General features: G+C 49.6%; 2 protein-coding genes across 3 annotated transcripts in view; one reads left to right on the top strand and one right to left on the bottom strand.

Moving 5' to 3' along the window:
* Nucleotides 1-10,328, top strand: part of TKTL1 (transketolase-like 1) — a 33,059-nt gene extending 22,731 nt beyond the window's left edge. For both annotated transcript variants that reach the window (XM_012002291.1, XM_012002292.1), the window contains exons 8-13: nt 1,032-1,188; nt 3,434-3,564; nt 5,545-5,628; nt 8,104-8,200; nt 8,355-8,474; nt 9,501-10,328. In XM_012002291.1, the coding sequence (XP_011857681.1) occupies nt 1,032-1,188; nt 3,434-3,564; nt 5,545-5,628; nt 8,104-8,200; nt 8,355-8,474; nt 9,501-9,673 (762 nt within the window). In that variant the 3' untranslated portion in view covers nt 9,674-10,328. The remainder of the gene's footprint in view (nt 1-1,031; nt 1,189-3,433; nt 3,565-5,544; nt 5,629-8,103; nt 8,201-8,354; nt 8,475-9,500) is intronic.
* Nucleotides 10,329-13,853: 3,525 nt separating this feature from the next.
* The window catches only part of FLNA (filamin A, alpha), a 43,396-nt gene continuing 40,318 nt past the window's right edge, over nt 13,854-16,931 (bottom strand). Inside the window, exons 46-47 of the mRNA XM_012002297.1 lie at nt 14,601-14,747; nt 13,854-13,857 (exon numbers count right to left, since the gene is read on the bottom strand). Coding sequence (XP_011857687.1) covers nt 13,854-13,857; nt 14,601-14,747 — 151 coding nt within the window. The remainder of the gene's footprint in view (nt 13,858-14,600; nt 14,748-16,931) is intronic.

Genomic DNA, 16,931 nt, shown 5'->3' on the forward strand with positions numbered 1-16,931 from the left:
AAAAAAAAAAAAAAAAAAAAAAAAAAAAGACTATGGAAGGGAAGTACGGCCCCTCCTTTTGGCAGATGAATGTAGACAGAGTTGATCTGGAGTTTGGGATCTTGAGTGTAACACCTACAGCCACATCCCCTTTGGAAAGCCCATGTGTAGCCCCAGAGAGGTTTGTATTCTAGTTTGAAGCCTACTGGGGTATTTGAGTCCAGACTTCTGGGGAAGTGGGGTAAGGAATGGCAATGTAAAGTGGGGGTCATTACCAGAATGCAGATCAGGGGAGCATTGGGCCAGATGCGACTTCCCAAGGATGCGCAGGGCCCTGAGGACTTGCCCCAGCAGCGCCCATGAGGCGACAGCACCGGGCCACTGCCACACTGCAGAAACTGAGAGGAGGAAATGTCTTGAGATCAAGGGCCAAGTCAAGTCACAGGCCAGCCAAGGTCAGGCAGCCTCTTGGTTTTGTGGCTTCGAGGTACCTTGTGGGGATGGTAGCCTAGATGAAGTTGGCTGGGAAGAGAGTGGGAAATGAGAAGGAAGGGGCAATGACTCTAGGCAAGTTTTGAGAAGTTTGCTGTGAAGGAGAACACAGATGTGAAGGCAGGACAAGGCAGAGATGGGGGTGTGCAGATAAAAGGTACTGGCACACACCTGAATGGAAATGGAATGATCCAAGAGAAAAGGAAGTAGCACAAGAGGGGAGGAGGAGCTGCATGGCTGGAGACCCCTGTGAGAAAGGAACAGGATGGATTCAGGATGTCCTGTCAGGGCGTGGACCTTGGAAAACTGCGGGCACCAGGAGGGCAGGCAGAGGAGACTCGTCTCTTGCTCCCTAGGAGCTATGAGCTGAGGGCACCATCTGAGCAGGAGGGACAGACGGGTGCCCAGGGTTTGAGGAAAGAGGGGCGTGGGAAGGACGCATGCTAGAACTTCAGAGCAGTTCACCAGGTGCAGAATGGGGGTTATCGTGGGGACTGTGGGAGAAGGGGCAGTGGGGGCAGTACCCAGGGATGTTCTGATTCATGTTCTCTGTGTTGCAGGTGAGCGTGGCGCTGGGCTGTGCCTCCCGTGGACGGACCATTGCTTTTGCTAGCACCTTTGCTGCCTTTCTGACTCGAGCATTTGATCAGATCCGGATAGGAGGCCTGTCTGAGAGCAACATCAACATTATTGGTTCCCACTGTGGGGTATCTGTTGGTAAGGGTTTTAATGCCATCATCTTGATAGCCTTCCTCCTTCACAGAGAAAGATAAACGTGATTGGTTAAACCATGAATTTCCTTATGGTTCCATGAAGTTTGATTATTCAAGTCTTTTTTTTTGAAAGTGCCATGTCGTCCTTTAAAAGTGTCAGACACTCAGGGCAACTTTTGAAGTGCATCTCTCGGTGGTACTGTTGTTTCAGACAGTGAGAAACAGTTGTCTATCCTGAGTGCCCCTTGTGTGTTGAGCTGTATGCAGGTTATGGACAGGACTGGCAGAGTCATGGAGCCTTTTCTGCCCTCGCTGTGGTTGCAATCTAACTGAAGGTGAACAGCATCACAGAGGACAAGGAGCATTCTGACTGGCTGCACAGCCTGCTCGGGGCGGGGGAGGACCACCACCCCCTCCTTCCTGCCTGGGGCAGCGAGAACCCTGGAGCATGACACAAGGCAGGAACTCTTACAAACACGCCCTTCTCAGAATAGTATTCACCTGGCAGGTGGGCTAGAAGGAAACCACAGGCAATGGGAAGCCGGAGAGGGGATTGAAAGAAGGTGTGCAAGGGGGAGAAAGCCAGGCGGTGGGGAGGGGGTCTAAGAGTGAAGAGAAGTGAATGTGCCTCCTAACAGATGGAGCACTCTGCGATGGTGTGAAGAGCAAAACACACCCATCTCCAGGATTCCTCACTTGGGAAACGTCAGGGAGTCATTTTCATGAATGACAGAAATGACATGGGAAGATGAGCCAGCTGGCGTGCCTGTGGCAGGCAGATGGGCTCAGTAGATATGGCTGCACACACTTCTAGAATGCCAGAGGTGCACATTGGGTAGCCATCTCAGGTACTCCATGGGAGAATGAGGCTGGACGAGATGGCTCTAGATGGAGCTGGAGTCACGGCTGTCTGGGTGAAGCTGGAGGCACAGGTGGTGGCCAGGGAGAGGAGGCGCGATAGTGTTGCAGGGGCAGAGGGGCCTAGGTCCTTGAGCCCACCTGCAGCTGTGCTCAGTGTCAGTTTTGAAATAGTCACATGGAGAAAGTGGCCCTAGGTTCCATCCAAAAAAGAACTGGAAGGCTAGGTGCAGTGGCTCATGCCCGTAATCCCAGCACTTGGTGAAACCTCATCTCTACTAAAATTAGAAAAATTAGCCAGGTGTGGTGGCGCGCACCTGTATTCCAGCTACTCAGGATGCTGAAACAGGAGAATTGCTTGAACACAGGAGCCAGAGGCTGCAGTGAGCCAAGATCACACCACTGCACTCCAGCCTGGCGATAGAGACTTTGTCCAAAAAAAAAAAAAGCCAGGGCAGTGGCTCACACCTGTAATCCCAGCACTTTGGGAGGCCGAGGCAGGTGAATCACCTGAGGTCAGGATTTTGAGACCAGCCTGACCGATATGGTGAAACCCTGTCTCTACTGAAAATATAAAACTTAGCCAGGCATGTTGGCACATGACTGTAATCCCAGCTACTTGGTAGGCTGAGGCAGGAGAATCACTTGAACCTGGGAGGTGGAGGTTGCAGTGAGCCGAGATCGTCCAGTGCACTCAAGCCTGGGCAACAGGGCAAGACTCTGTCTCAAAATAATAAGTTAATTTAAAAAAAAAAAAAAAAAAGCTGGGCTGTTGAGGTTAGACAGTGGTCCTAGGCAAGGCAGTGTGCATGGTGACAGTCCCCTTCCTAGCTGAGAAGAGCTGAGCCACCCAGTGCACAATAAGATTTCTCTCACATTTCTGGCCAGAAACTGCATTCCCAGATATACCCTAAAGTACCCTGTAGCACCCTCAACGTGCCTTAAAGGTGTGTTAACTACTTGGAAGGCCTGGAGAAATGAAAAACACCACTTTGGTATGTAAAACCCGGTCTCTGGATGTAGAAAAGGTAGAGCAGAAAAGGGAGAACAAAGCCTGAGGACCTTCCTAAAGAGCACGGGTTCAGAGGCTTAGCAGGCCAAACTCAGGCCAATTCTCAGCCATTGCGGACAGTAGCTTGGAGTGATCCATCTGAAAAGTCAACTGGGAGCCTAACCCGAGGCGTCACAGTGTGACCTCAAGGGAGACAGGCGTGCAAGAACACAATGTAAATGAGTTACAAGGATGCAGTAGGACCATTTATGGGGCTCTGCTAGAACTTGGGACATCCAGTGGCAATAGGAATAATTGCTTCTTCAGAGCTAGAAGCGCGTGGAGGGCAGGTTCCTAATGAGGTTATGCTCATGTTTTAATCGGGCTGTGGTTCTCTCAGGTGAAGATGGTGCTTCCCAGATGGCCCTGGAGGATATAGCCATGTTCCGAACCATTCCCAAGTGCACGATCTTCTACCCAACTGATGCTGTCTCCACGGAGCATGCTGTTTCTCTGGCGGCCAGTGCCAAGGTATTTTTGAGGAGACACTAGTTTCAGACAGAAAATGCTTCTGGACTCTGCTACTAGTTTCATACTGATGATTGGGCCTTTTTTCTCAGCATAAAAGTGGTAATTCATTTTAGAAAATCTGATGATAGAATTCTTTATAAAAAACAGGCGATTATGCACACAAACACATTTGCTTTGTAAAAGAGTCAAACAGTACAGGATACTGAACAGAACCTGACAGCCTGTCTCAGTCAGGGCTCAGCAGAAGATGCACGGACCATTCTGGGTATTGTAAACAGGAGAAGGTGTTTAACAAAGGTTGCTTAAGAAGCCGCAGGAGCAAGCCCCAGGCAGAGTCCCAGACTATAGTGTTTTAGCCCCCAGTGGCTGCAGCCAGAGGTGAAGAAGCTCCTGCTGCGTCCTGACATCCAGGAAGCTGGAGAGCGGGTGGTAGGATGCCACTACAGACGAATCTGTGTTCCCTGGCCCTGGCTTGCCTTTGGAACAGCTTAGGGCGCCAAGAGTGTGTGGGACCTCATGCAAGGGCATCAGATGGACAGAATCAAATTCCTGTTTAGAACCTAGCTGCACGGGAGACAAGGCAGTGTGGTCTTGATCTTTCCAGCCTGTCCTGCTAACGTTCAGCAGGCTCCCCTTGCCACCCTGCACCTCACCCATGCCCCATACAGGTAACCCCTGGCACAGTTGGGGTGGGGACTATACGTTCCCTTTCCAAGCACTCATGGGTTCTTTGATTTTTTTTTTTTAAATATAAGTGGGCTCCCACTTTACATATTACTATGTACTTTTCTTTCTTTCTTTTTTTTTTAGACAGTCTCACTCTGTCGCCTAGGCTGGAGTGCAGTGACACGATCTCGGTTCTCTGCAGCTTCTGCCTCCGCCTCCCAGGTTCTCCTGCCTCAGCCTCCTGAGTAGCTGGGACTAGAGGTCGGCTACACCACGGCCGGCTAATTTTTGTATTTTGGGGGAGAGAGGGGGTTTCACCATGTTGGCCAGGCTAGTCTAAAAACTCCTGGCCTAAAGCGATCCACCTGCCTTGGCCTCCCAAAGTGTTGGGATTACAGGCATGAGCCACCGCACCTGGCCAATTGTATACCTTTAAAATTAGTTTATCTTGGAGATCGTTCTGTGATTTCACACATACTATAGGATTTCATTTCTAGAAAGGTCAAGAGAGGCGCAAAACAAGATTAGGTGGTAGAAATTAGAGGTTGCTTCTTAGTGGGTGGAGACTGACTGGAAAGAGGCACAAGGGCTCTGCTGGCGGAAACACTGCTGGGCTTGGATGAGGGCTCCACGGTGGATGCAGCATTCGGGAAGTGCTGAACTTAGGATGTATGCATTTCACTGCAGCTGAGTTATGCCTCGGTGAAGACACTGAATAAAGATGGGTCATGGCATATGAATGAACAGTAGCGACGTTTCTTGCTATATTCGTTTATGATGCATCCATTAATATGTATGTAAATTAACAAATACTTTAGACATACAAGTGTTCATTTATGCTGGTAAATGTTTATGTGCTCAAATTGGTCATAAAAATGTATTTACATCTGATCGGGAAAGGGGCAAGTCATCTTGTATTCAGATAGATGTTTATGGTCTTTCTAAGGATGAAACATTACAAGCTATTGTGGCAAAAGTTAATGTTTTGACATTCTTTTCTGGGCTTTCTAGTCAATGTGAGTCAGTGCTCCTGCTGTGAGTTAATGTTCTGTGCAGACAGAACAAGTCAGTGAGTATTGGGGAATCTTTCAAGGGAATTGGTGTGATGGCACGGGGAGCTCGTCCTTCAGGGCAGCCCCAGGGCCCTGCTGGGCCGTGTTGTCCACTGGCTGTATATGCTCACCCCTTGCTCCAAAGCCTACAGTTTTAGTAAAAAGAGCTGTCCTGTTCACACCCCTCCTTCACTTCTTTCAATGTCTGTTGTTGGAAATTCATTGTTTGCTTTTCTAAACCATGGCTCCATTTATGTCCTAGGGGATGTGCTTCATTCGGACCACCCGACCAGAAACTATGGTTATTTACACCCCACAGGAACGCTTTGAGATCGGACAGGCCAAGGTAAGGGCTTAAGCGCTCCAGTGTTACTCAGTATCATCTCCTGTAAAAAGAACACTTCTGAATCTATCACCAGGTATCTTCAGGGTTGAGACATCATCCTTTCTTTGCTGTCATTTTTTTAAAAAACAATTGTGATCTTTACCTGCTTTTCCTTGGGAAGGAACATCCTGTGAACTTCAGCTTAGCCTGAACTTCTCTGCTTTCCAAATGGAGTCTTTTGTTGTTGAGCTCAAAGATAATAACATGAAGCCACTTGAGCATCCTGGCTGTAATTTATCTTGGCTGCAAGCTAAACAAAACAGAAGCCAGCACTTTGGGAGGCCAAGGTGGAAAGATTGCTTGAGGCCAGGAATTCCAGAGCAGCCTGGGCGACATTGTGAGATTCCCATCTCTACAAAAATTTTTTAAATTAACTGGGAGGCTGGGCGTGGTGGCTCACGCCTGTAATCCCAGCACTTTGGGAGGCCGAGATGGGCGGATCACGAGGTCAGGAGATCGAGACCACCCTGGCTAACACGGTGAAACCCCGTATCTACTAAAAATACAAAAAAATTAGCCGGGCGCGGTGGCGGGCGCCTGTAGTCCCAGCTACACGGGAGGCTGAGGCAGGAGAATGGCGTGAACCCAGGAGGCGGAACTTGCAGTGAGTGGAGATCGTGCCACTGCACTCCAGCCTGGGCGACAAAGGAGACTCCGTCTCAAAAAAAAAAAAAAAATTAACTGGGTATGGTGGCATGCACCTGTGGTGTCAGCTACTCAGGAGGCTGAGGAAAGAGGATAGAGGAGCGCAGGAATTCAAGGCAGCAGTGAGCTATGATGGATTGCACCACTGTACTCCAGCCTGGATGACAGAGTAAGACCCTGTCTCTAAAAACAAAACAAGACAAAAAATAATAGAAATTACTTGAAATGAATAATCTGTTAGGTTCAGATTTTACAGATCTGAGGCCAGGAATAAAAGGGAACATGATCTCTGGTATTCTCGCAAAAGCCCTGAGAAGTTAGGTTATCAACCCTATCTTTAGATGAGGATTGGAGAAGGTAAGTGTCTTACTTAAGGGTTTACAGCTTGTGAGTACCAAGACCAGAATCCAGGCCTGAGTAGTGAGCCCAATCTCCCCAGGCCTACCTACTACACTGACCATCCCCTGCTCAGCCTGCCTGTCAGGGCCATGCATGGGGAAAACCAGAAACTTCTATGGAGAAAATAAGTGACTCTGCTCACCTAGGGAGTGGAGCTTGCAGACATTTTGGCATGCTTCCTTCCTGTCTTTGTTCTAGGCATACATGTATATTTTACACAGTTGCGATCGTACTGTATAGAAAGGTTTGCCCATAGCCACTCTTGAAAGAGCAGCAGGTAACATCTGATTTGGTTGCTAAGGAGTAGGCTGCTCCAGAATTCACAGTTGCAAGTGCTCAGAATGGCCAGAGTGCTGCCATAAAGCAGGTGTTTCCAGAACTGTCCACTGTGTGCCATGAGGTAGCTGGAAAACGCCACCGAATAGAAAAGTCAGTGGTCACCTTTGGTGTTAACTACAGGTTCTGTTTCTATGGGGAGGGTCTCTTGACATTCACATGGTTTGCAGAGCTTGCTTATTTCCGTCATCTTTTTTCTAATAATTTTCCTGTCCTGACAAAAGCAAGTAAATTTACTGCTAGTAAAGAATGTGAGTTAAATGTGTGTGATAACATGCATGGCATGGATCATTAGAGGGCTGGGCTTTGCAAAGAGGACATGAATATGTGTGCATACGTGTATATGTATTTTAAGAGGCCAGGGCATCCTCAAAAAATGGGGTGGCTCAGAAACCCTATCTGTACCATCAGCAGTGGTTCTTAAGCTACAGGGAAACCTATACAGAGAGGAAGTGGAGAATAATTCCAGATGCCTCCTCCGATGGGTAGCTTTGGAGGCAACTAAACTATGAAAGAAGCCCAGGAACTCTGTCTTTGCTTGCAGAATGGTACGTTACTGAGAGCGAGGGCTTTGATGTCAGCCCCGCCTGGTTGTGGGTCCCAGCCCTGCCCTGGGCCACTTCCTCCTGTTTTGAGATTTGCTTTCCTCAGCTGCAGAATGGTTGTGCCACTGAACAGATCTTACAGGGAGGCTGTGAGGGTTCTCAGAGCTCAGGCACACAAGATCTTAGCACTGAGCATGTTTCCAGTGCCCAGCATGTTCCCATTAACATGTTAGTCATTGGAGTCCAATATTTCCGTGCCATAGTGAGCTCTCAAACCAGACTCCTGGTGGCTATGTGGCATATCCATGCTCCAGGACAGCTGGAGCAGTGTAACTGCCTATCAAAAAGTATGTGTCCTGACTCGTAAATGCATCTGATTTTTTTAGTAGCAAATTATTAAGGAGTGAAATTGTTAGAATTGGAGGATAGCAGCATAGCAAAGTGCCTTCCACTTTGAGATGCATTCTGTGTGTAGTAACCACGGTGTTCTGTTTTGCTGGCACTATACCAGGTCCTCCGCCACTGTGTCAGTGACAAGGTCACAGTTATTGGAGCTGGAATTACTGTGTATGAAGCCTTAGCAGCTGCTGATGAGCTTTTGAAACAAGGTCAGTTGGTTGAGTCTGAGCATTGAAGTTCAAGCTGGGAAGAGGTAGGACTTCAGCTACCTCCTATGCCCTGAGTGCTCTTTTTATTTTTATCCCCGCATGTTAGTTAGCTAAGTCTGTTTCTTGTACCAAGCTGATTTTTGCTGTTCTGCAGATATTTTTATCCGTGTCATCGACCTGTTTACCATTAAACCTCTGGATGTCACCACTATCATCTCCAGTGCAAAAGCCACAGAGGGCCGGATCATTACAGTGGAGGATCACTACCCGCAAGGTGTGTGTGGGCATTGGGAATGCTTTGGAAGGTTTGGTGTTTTTGTTTTCCTTGATTGGCCACATGGCATGCTCTCAGGCATCACCTATAGTCTTACCTCTCACCCAGCATGCCTTTGTTGTTTGGTGTTCACTAAGCGTGGGGCCACGCTTATCCACATCTGTGTGTCCCCAACAGAGTGCACAGTGCCCAGTCACCAGGTCGAGTCAGTGGCAACACAGAGGAGTGGCTATTGCAGGCAAGCGAGGCGTCATGAAAAGCATCACTGTTTCTTTAGGTTTGGAATGACGAATAGTATACCCCAGGCCAGGCATGGTGGCTCACACCTGTCATCCCAGTGCTTTGGGAGGCTGAGGCAGGTAGATCGCTTGAGGCCAGCCTGGTCAACATGGTGAAACCCCAGCTCTACTAAAAATACAAAAATTAGCTGGGTGTGGTGGTGCACGCCTGTAGTCCCAGCTACTTGGGAGGTGGAGGCAGGAGAATCACTTGAACCCAGGAGGTGGAGGTTGCAGTGAGCCGAGATCATACCATTGCACTCCAGCTTGGGAAACAGAGTAAGACTCTGCCTCAAAAAAAAAAAAAAAGTGTGCCCCGACGAAAGAAGCAGGAATAGTGCCTTGCAAGCAGAGAACACAGCAAGTGCAGAAAAACAGTGTATCAGGGAGAAGGGGCTGGGCAGTGTTTGCGCCTGGAAAGGTTAAGTGGGACAGATGTGATGCAAGGAAGAGCATCATGTGTCCACGCGGCAGGGGCCCTGAGCCTGCACAAGTGGTGCCTGATTCTCTTGAAGGACTCCTGGGACCCAGCACACAGTTGTCCTCACACCTGAGGTTGATGACAGGGAAAGGATGCAGGGTGGGATCCACCAGGGCAGGAACAAAGAAGTCCTGCCCCAGCCTTCCCCTGGTCCCACAAGGGGCATACTGAGAAGTGCCTCCCACGCATTCAGAGGCCTCTGTGTGTTGAGGCTTTAAGGCTGAGGAGCTGCTTTCACGAAAGGGCCTAACATCCTTGTTTTCCCAGGTGGCATCGGGGAAGCTGTCTCTGCGGCCGTCTCCATGGATCCTGACATTCAGGTTCATTCGCTGGCAGTGTCAAGAGTGCCCCAGAGTGGGAAGTCCGAGGAATTGCTGGATATGTATGGAATTAGTGCCAGACATATCATAGTGGCCGTGAAATGCATGTTGTTGAACTAAAATAGCTGTTAGCTTTGGTCTTTTGGCCTCTTTACCCTATGTTTATGTTTGTTCCAAAACCATCATTTAAATCTATACTGTCAGGCTTTGTTTCTTAAAAGCAAAGCCAGTTAACACCTTCTTTCATCCCTAGTTTGGAAATTCAAGCTAACTACTTATCCTTTAAACGGTGACTGCATATGCAAGTACCACTGTAATTTTTGAATCATTAAAAAGGGAGTTACACAACTTTAAGTGAAAAAAATAGGTAACAAAACAACCACCTGATAGTAAGTTTTCTGATAAGACTATAGATAAGTGGTAGAGGTCATCAGTTCTTTAAAAGTGTTTCCTTCGTAACTGGTAGAGGTAATAGTTTTTACAGTGTATTTCCTTCATGAGTAAAGAAAATGTGAATTGAAGTATAGATTGCAGTAGCCTAGGTTCCACAGCACAATAACACCATGACACCTACCGCTGTTCCCACCTTGGAATTCTGTGCCATGCCACCTGCAGCCATCCTGGAATTCCCTTCACTGTTTGCCTTAATCTCCCCTCCACAGTTGAGAGGCTGTCAGGCAGCAGCAAAAGCTTGTTAGGATGTCCTGTACTGCTTGTGATGAAGGTCTCCACACTGTACTGTTCAAGTCAATGTTAATAAAGCATTTCAAAACCAGCTGCTTTATTCAGCACGTGCCTTCTGTGTGAATCAGTTTCTCAGTGGTCAGTTCCTAAATAAGGAAAGAGCTTTTATCTAAACCAGGAGGAGAATGAGCTGTGGCCCCCACCAGTAAACCTGGGAAATAATAATGGGCTGCAGAGGAAGCACTTGCTCGAAAACAACACATGGCCTGAAAAGCTGTCCCTGAGCCGATGCCTTGCTGTCAGCTATAAGCACATAAAGTATGTGGCTAGAGGGCAGGTGCGGTAGCTCACGCCTGTAATCCTAGCACTTTGGGAGGCCAAGGCAGGTGGATCACCTGAGGTCAGGAGTTCAAAGACCAGCCTGGACAACATGGTGAAACCCCCTCTCTACTAAAAAATACAAAAATTAGCCAGGCATGGTGGTGCACACCTATAATCCCAACTACTCAGGAGGCTGAGGCAGGAGAATTGTTTGAACCCAGGAGGTGGAGGTTGCAGTGAGCTGAGATCCTGCCATTGTACTCCAGCCTGGGCAACAGAGCAAGACTCCACCTCCAAAAAAAAAATGTTTTAAGTATGTGGCTAGAATCAGAGAGCCAGAAAAAGTTGAACCTGAGCTTCAAAACTAGATTTAAAATTCTACTAGATGTGTCTGCTGTGTCACATTCCTGTTTAGGCTTTGGTTTTGTTTTGAGACAGGGTCTCACTATGTTGCCCAGGCTGGTCTCAAAGTCCTGGCCTCAAGTGATCCTCACGCCTGGACCTCCCAAGGTGCTGGGGTTGGAATTATAGGCGTGAGCCACCATGCCCAGCCCATTCCTTATTTTGCCCAAATTAAGTGGTCAGAGATCTTTGGTGTCATGACCAGTGTGACTGAGGAGTTGTTCCAGAATGTGCAGGATAGAGATGGAAGCACTGGCCTGGGGCTTGGAGTCCTCAGGACCTTTTCCTACTCCTGCCCTTGTAAGTCACTGAGCTGGTTTCCTGGCCTGTAAAATGAGCATGATGATGCTGCTTATTTCATAAAATTTCAAAATTTATTATGTAAAAATAGTTCTATAGGGCGATTGCAGAAAATTTAGAAAATGCAAAGAAGCAAAAATTTTTTTACCTCACTTATCTCACTACTTCAAGGTAATCACAGCTTCTCACACTCCAGACAATTTTACTCAAAGGATACAATTTAGTGGTTTTCATTCTTTTTATGGCCACATACTATTCTATTGTACAGAGATAACACATTTTCTTCCATTCAGTTGATGAATGTGGATTAGTTCCACTTTTATCTCTTGTGAATAGTGTTCTGACAATTCACATATTTTGTGAAGGAGTAGATGTCACAAAATATGTGAAAGATTTTGTGTAGATGTAGATTTTCCCTTCTTAGGGACGTGTATACTAGGAGTGGAATTGAATTGCTGTGTTGCAGGATAATTCTGTGTACCCTTTCAAGTGTGTGGTGGGGGATGGTGTTTAAATACTGTTTTGCGAGGAGTAGATGCAGTGACACTGAAGGTGGCTGTAAAGCATTACTTTAGAGGAAGGCATTCTTAACAGACAAGCCATGCTTGCTTGTATTCAGGTGCAAAATGTCGGATTTGGTGAGACAACAGGACACAGCGCACTGTGGCAACAAATAGAGCAACAAATTCCATGATTAAAATGTATAATTTCTAAACACACGAAAGAGCCCCCAAAGCCTCACTTCAGTCCCCTAGAAGGTTCTGGGCAGAAACAGTAGGGCAGATCAAAGTAATGAGCACAGGAGCCACGATCGCCCAGCGAGGGGAGTGAGCCCTGTTCCCAGCTTGGCCTGGCTATGGCTTCTGAGTAGACAAGTGTGTTTCTTAGCTGTTACGAGACTGGTAATGAATACTCCCTGGAAGATGCCATGGACCCTGGCCTCGGGCCAGCCCTCTCGCCCTTGAGTCCTCCTAACACCTTGCTGCTCTGATTACTTCCCATGGAGAAGCCACCCAGCAGGGACTCGGGAACCATGTGTCCCAAAACCTGGCTTGAATCCCCAAATCTGCTTCTTGACTGTGGGGCCTTGGGTAGCTGTAGAAGGGGATGATGGCGCTCATGACGGGGACAGTACGTATCACACAGGGCTGTGGTCAGGATGTTAGTGCCATCATTTTGAAACACCCATGCAGGCCTGCCCTGCATACCTGGCAGCTTCCTATTCCCCAGCGCACCCTTGGCTGGCCAGCCCCATTGTCCCTTCCTCACGCTCCTTCCCCGCCTCACTGGGGTTATGTTGGGGTTGGCAGCAACCAACCCACCTGCCCAGTCCTGGGCCAGCCAGCCCCCAGGCTGCTCTCCTGTCCCCGCCGTCCCACCACCCTCCCTGGACACCAGCTACCCACTATCGGACACCGCCTCGCGCCAGCCCCGCACGCCCTCCCACCCTGGAGGGAACGGAGGTGCAGGTGCGGCGTGGGTGGAGGCGTGCAGCCCGGGCCCTTCTGGACACCAATGCAGGGAGGAAAGTCCTGGAGAGCCGGACACTTGCCTTCACCCTCGGAGCCCGGACTCCCCTGGGCAGCCAAGAGAGGTTCTACCGCTTCATGAGGCCTCCTCACCCTGCCAGGCCGAGGTTGGGGTTAGAGAAGCTGGGTCGTTAGATTCGGGAGAGCTAGAATGATCCAACGTGTCATTCCGTACTTGGGTGAGGAAGCCAAGCACACAGTTACCGCTCAGGGCAGGACCTGGGCTGCAACTGGTATCAGGGCCCATCTGAGACATTCCCTCCCTCCCTAAGTGTGTACCTGACACTAGTTCTGGGTCTAACGACAACGATCTAGTTGTAGAGGGTCTCCTGGATGATACAAGTGAGTGTCCCCTGGCAAGGCTCCTCCCCAGGTAAACTTGCGACAGAGTTCTCCAACGAAGAAACACCAGTCCCCCAGACACAGGAGGTCGAACCACCTCCACTACCAAGGGAGGTGCAGAGGGACTGGGGGCTTCTTGAGTCTCAGCTTCAACCAAGGCCAACCAGATGGCCCAATTCCGGGTTTCAGGGTCCCATTCTTCCCAAATCACTGCCCACGATTCTCGTGTGAAATGTGGCGAGGCTGGGAATTCATCACTTTGGGAATCTGTAACTGGCACAATCAAATGTGATTGTCAGAACTGTCAGCCCTGCAGGTACAAGGAGTAAGGGAATTTTGAGGCCTTTCCTGGAAGCACCCTGGTTCTCTCACTGTGGCTTGAGCTGAGAGTTAGGGAGCCTGAGCCCATCGTGTCTTCATAGTACATAGTCAGGGCCGCTAAGGATCATCCCATACCACAGCCCTCATAGCCATCTGCGACCACCATGACAGTCAGGTGCAGCAAGGACTTGAGCTCCCTGGTGCTTACTTCAGTTGGCCCATCATCCCAAGCAACCGAAGTGACAGCTCGATTAACTGTGAAGCCACTGCAGGCCATGGATGGCTCGTGCCCCACTTCCCACTGGGAAAATGCTCAACCCTGCACTCCAGCCCAAAGGCAGGACCGGCAGGACCAGACCAATCCCCAAACTCCGTATACATAGGCCTTTTCTTCTAGAACCTCACCTAGGGCCAGTTGTGGGTTAGTCAGGAACCAGTTAGGAGACAAAAATACACACCTAGTATCTCAAGAAAGGGAATTGAAAGCATGTTTACTTGGGGTTTGAGGGCTGAAAGTGCAAAAGGGACACTGAAGTAACAGAGTTGGTGAAGGAAGAAGCTATAACCCCCAGAGCGGGGGGGGGGGGGCAAAAATAAAGACATTGGGGTGGCCAGGAGTCTAGTAGTGAGCCTGGGAGCATGGAAGGCCTAGGGCTCCAGACTCCAAGCAGGGGCTGCTGCAGTGCATCACAGAAGTAGGAAGCCACATTATCTGCTAAGAACGGGGCAAGAGGAAGTGTCTTTGGTATCATCTTCCAGGTCACTCATTCTGTCTTCAGGGGCATCGATTTGCTGTTGAGTTCATCAGATGAGATTTTTATTTCAATGACCAGGCTTGTGTATGTGCTGCTTTTCAAATCTCCCTGGACTTCGTAACTAACTTTTCTCTTTTGTATCCCTTTCTTTCTACCCTCAGGTGGTTGTATCAGAGAGACTATTAGAGATCTGAGGAGTCAGTAGCTTGACATCACAATAATGCAAACATCTATGAGAACTGCTCTGTGATCTGCTGAGAATTCTAAGCTGGTCAGTCTGTGCTTGCAGAGTTCACCCGATTAGGCCAGAGAGGAGAAGAGTGGTTCTCATTTTACCCTACTCTGTTTTTCGTGTGATGACACGAGGCCTGTGAGATACTGAGCCAGACTTACCTCCGACTCCTTCCTTCCACATGCACCACAATCCACACACCACGGGGAATCTCAGAGGGCAGGAGCGGGAGTGAGCGCAGCAAATCCGAGAAAGGGCTCAGGCTCTGGAGCCCAACTTCGTGAGTCACATTTCCCTCCTGTTCTTGTCTGAAAATGGGGGTAACACTGGCACCGACATCCTAGGGCTGCTGTGAGGAGGGGGTGGATGCTCCCAGCCATTGCTGACAATGATGTGATTGGGGCTCTTCGATGATTCCACCCCAGAACCGTGACAGGTCCAGCCTGACAGGTCCAGCCTTGCTCTTTGACCTGGCCACTGATTCTCCATGATGGTGGCCAGTGCTGTCATTGTGAGGCTGTGGGCCCCACTTCAGCTTTACCTCCAAAAGTCCTGTGGCAGAATCCTGGGGTGATGTGTCCCCTCTAGGGAAGGTAAGTTGTCTCTGCCAGGATCCCAGCAGTATGACTGCACCAGGGAGGTGAGGTGATCTATCAGCCGGGGCTCACAGAGACCTGAGCCCTTTCCCCGCGCCTGTGGGCAAGCAGGCCATGCTAGAGGGTGCTCAAGGCACCTGCTGGGAGGCGGGCAGATTCCTCCTCGCCTGCTCACACAGACCCAGGCTGATATGGACCTGCTATCCCTGAGCTCTCTGTGCTGAGGGAGGGCTCACGCCATCTTTCCTTTATCCCGGAGGTAACCCTGCAAAAACACTGGATTGAGCTGAGGGGCTCCGTTCGGCACACTCACCACCTGAAGGCACAAAGACTCCTGTCCCAGAGGCCATCAAGACCAAGCACAGCAAGCTGCCACTGCATGGGCCCAGCCTCAGGTCCTGCTTAGGCCTGTTTTTTCTTTGTTTGCTTGTTTCTTTGTTTGTTATTTTTTTCTCTGTATTTAGAGACGGGGTCTCACCTTGTTGCCCAGGCTGGTCTCCAGCGATCCTTCCGCCTCGGCCTCGCAAAATGCTGGGATTACAGGTATGACCCACCGAGCCCCGACCCCTCTGTGTTTTCATTTGCCCTTTGTTTCTACTCAGGGACCGCCCTCACTCACCTGTGGCCCAGGTATGCTTGAAATGACACAACTACAAGTTGTATCATTGCTCCTTTCCTTGCCTTCTCCCAAACTCCACTACGGATGCATGGAGGACAGGCAATGGGGTCTGAAAGGTGCGAGGCTCATCCCAGCCTAGCCAGCACTGGCTCATGTAACCTAGACCACAGGCTATAGCCGGACAGGGCTGGTGGGGTGACCTGCCCAGCTTGGGTCAGTCAGGAATTTGTAACAGGCACTCAGAAATCCCACCTACAGGTGGGCGAGGTGGCTCACGCCTGTAATCCCAAGACTTTGGGAGGCCAAGGTGGGCAGATCACGAGGTCAGGAGTTGGAGACCAGCCTGGCCAACGTGGTGAAACCCCGTCTCTACTAAAAATACAAAAAATTAGCTGGGCATGGTGGCGCATGCCTGTAATCTCAGCTACTAGGGGGGCTGAGGCAGGAGAATTGCTTGAACCCCGGAGGCAGAGGTTGCAATGAGCCAAGATCACACCACTGTACTCCAGCCTGGGACCACAGAGCAAGACTCCTCTGTCTCGGAAAAAAAGAAAAACAAAAAAGAAATTCCACCTACAGTCTCCTCACTCTCTAGTGGGTGTTAAAATGAACTTTCCGTAGCCACTTTGGGCAGAGGGAGGATACAGTCTAATCCTGCATGCCCTAGAAGGTCGTGCAGGCTGTTCTCTGCACAAGGACACCTTCCTGGGGAGTGAGAGGGCTGAAATCCCTCCCGTGTCCTCGCCTCCAGCTGACTACCTGCCTGGAGAGCGGAGTGCCTCTTGCTGATCCGCACACAAGCCTGCAGGGGCGGGTGGGGGCCCTGGAGCCCAGACAGGCACCAAGCAATCTTGCAGCCCTACACGGTGAGGACAGGGGAACTGGCGGAGTTCCACCTGTTGGCTCCTCTCCCTCCTGACCTTCCCATGGGAATCCTTCCATGAACCGTTGGCACAAAGAAATTGAAGTGGGTTTCTCCATCGCTACCCTCACCATCTAGGACTCCACTGTCCTTTTTTTTTCTTTCTGAGACGGAGTTTGGCTCTTGTTGCCCAGGCTGGAGTGCAATGCCGCTATCTCGGCCCACGTTAAGGGCATGGTGGCGTGTACCTTTAGTCCCAGCTACTCGGTAGGCTGAGGTGGGAGAACTGCTTAAACCCAGGAGGTGAATGTTGCAGTGAGCCGAGATTGTGCCACTGCACTCTAGCCTGGGTGACAGAGTGAGACTCTATCTCAAAAACAAAGAAGTTGAAATTATAAAAAAAGCTTAAAAAAAA

Source organism: Mandrillus leucophaeus, unplaced genomic scaffold (genome assembly GCF_000951045.1).
Source record: "Mandrillus leucophaeus isolate KB7577 unplaced genomic scaffold, Mleu.le_1.0 Scaffold681, whole genome shotgun sequence".
NCBI classification, from domain to species: Eukaryota; Metazoa; Chordata; class Mammalia; order Primates; family Cercopithecidae; genus Mandrillus; species Mandrillus leucophaeus.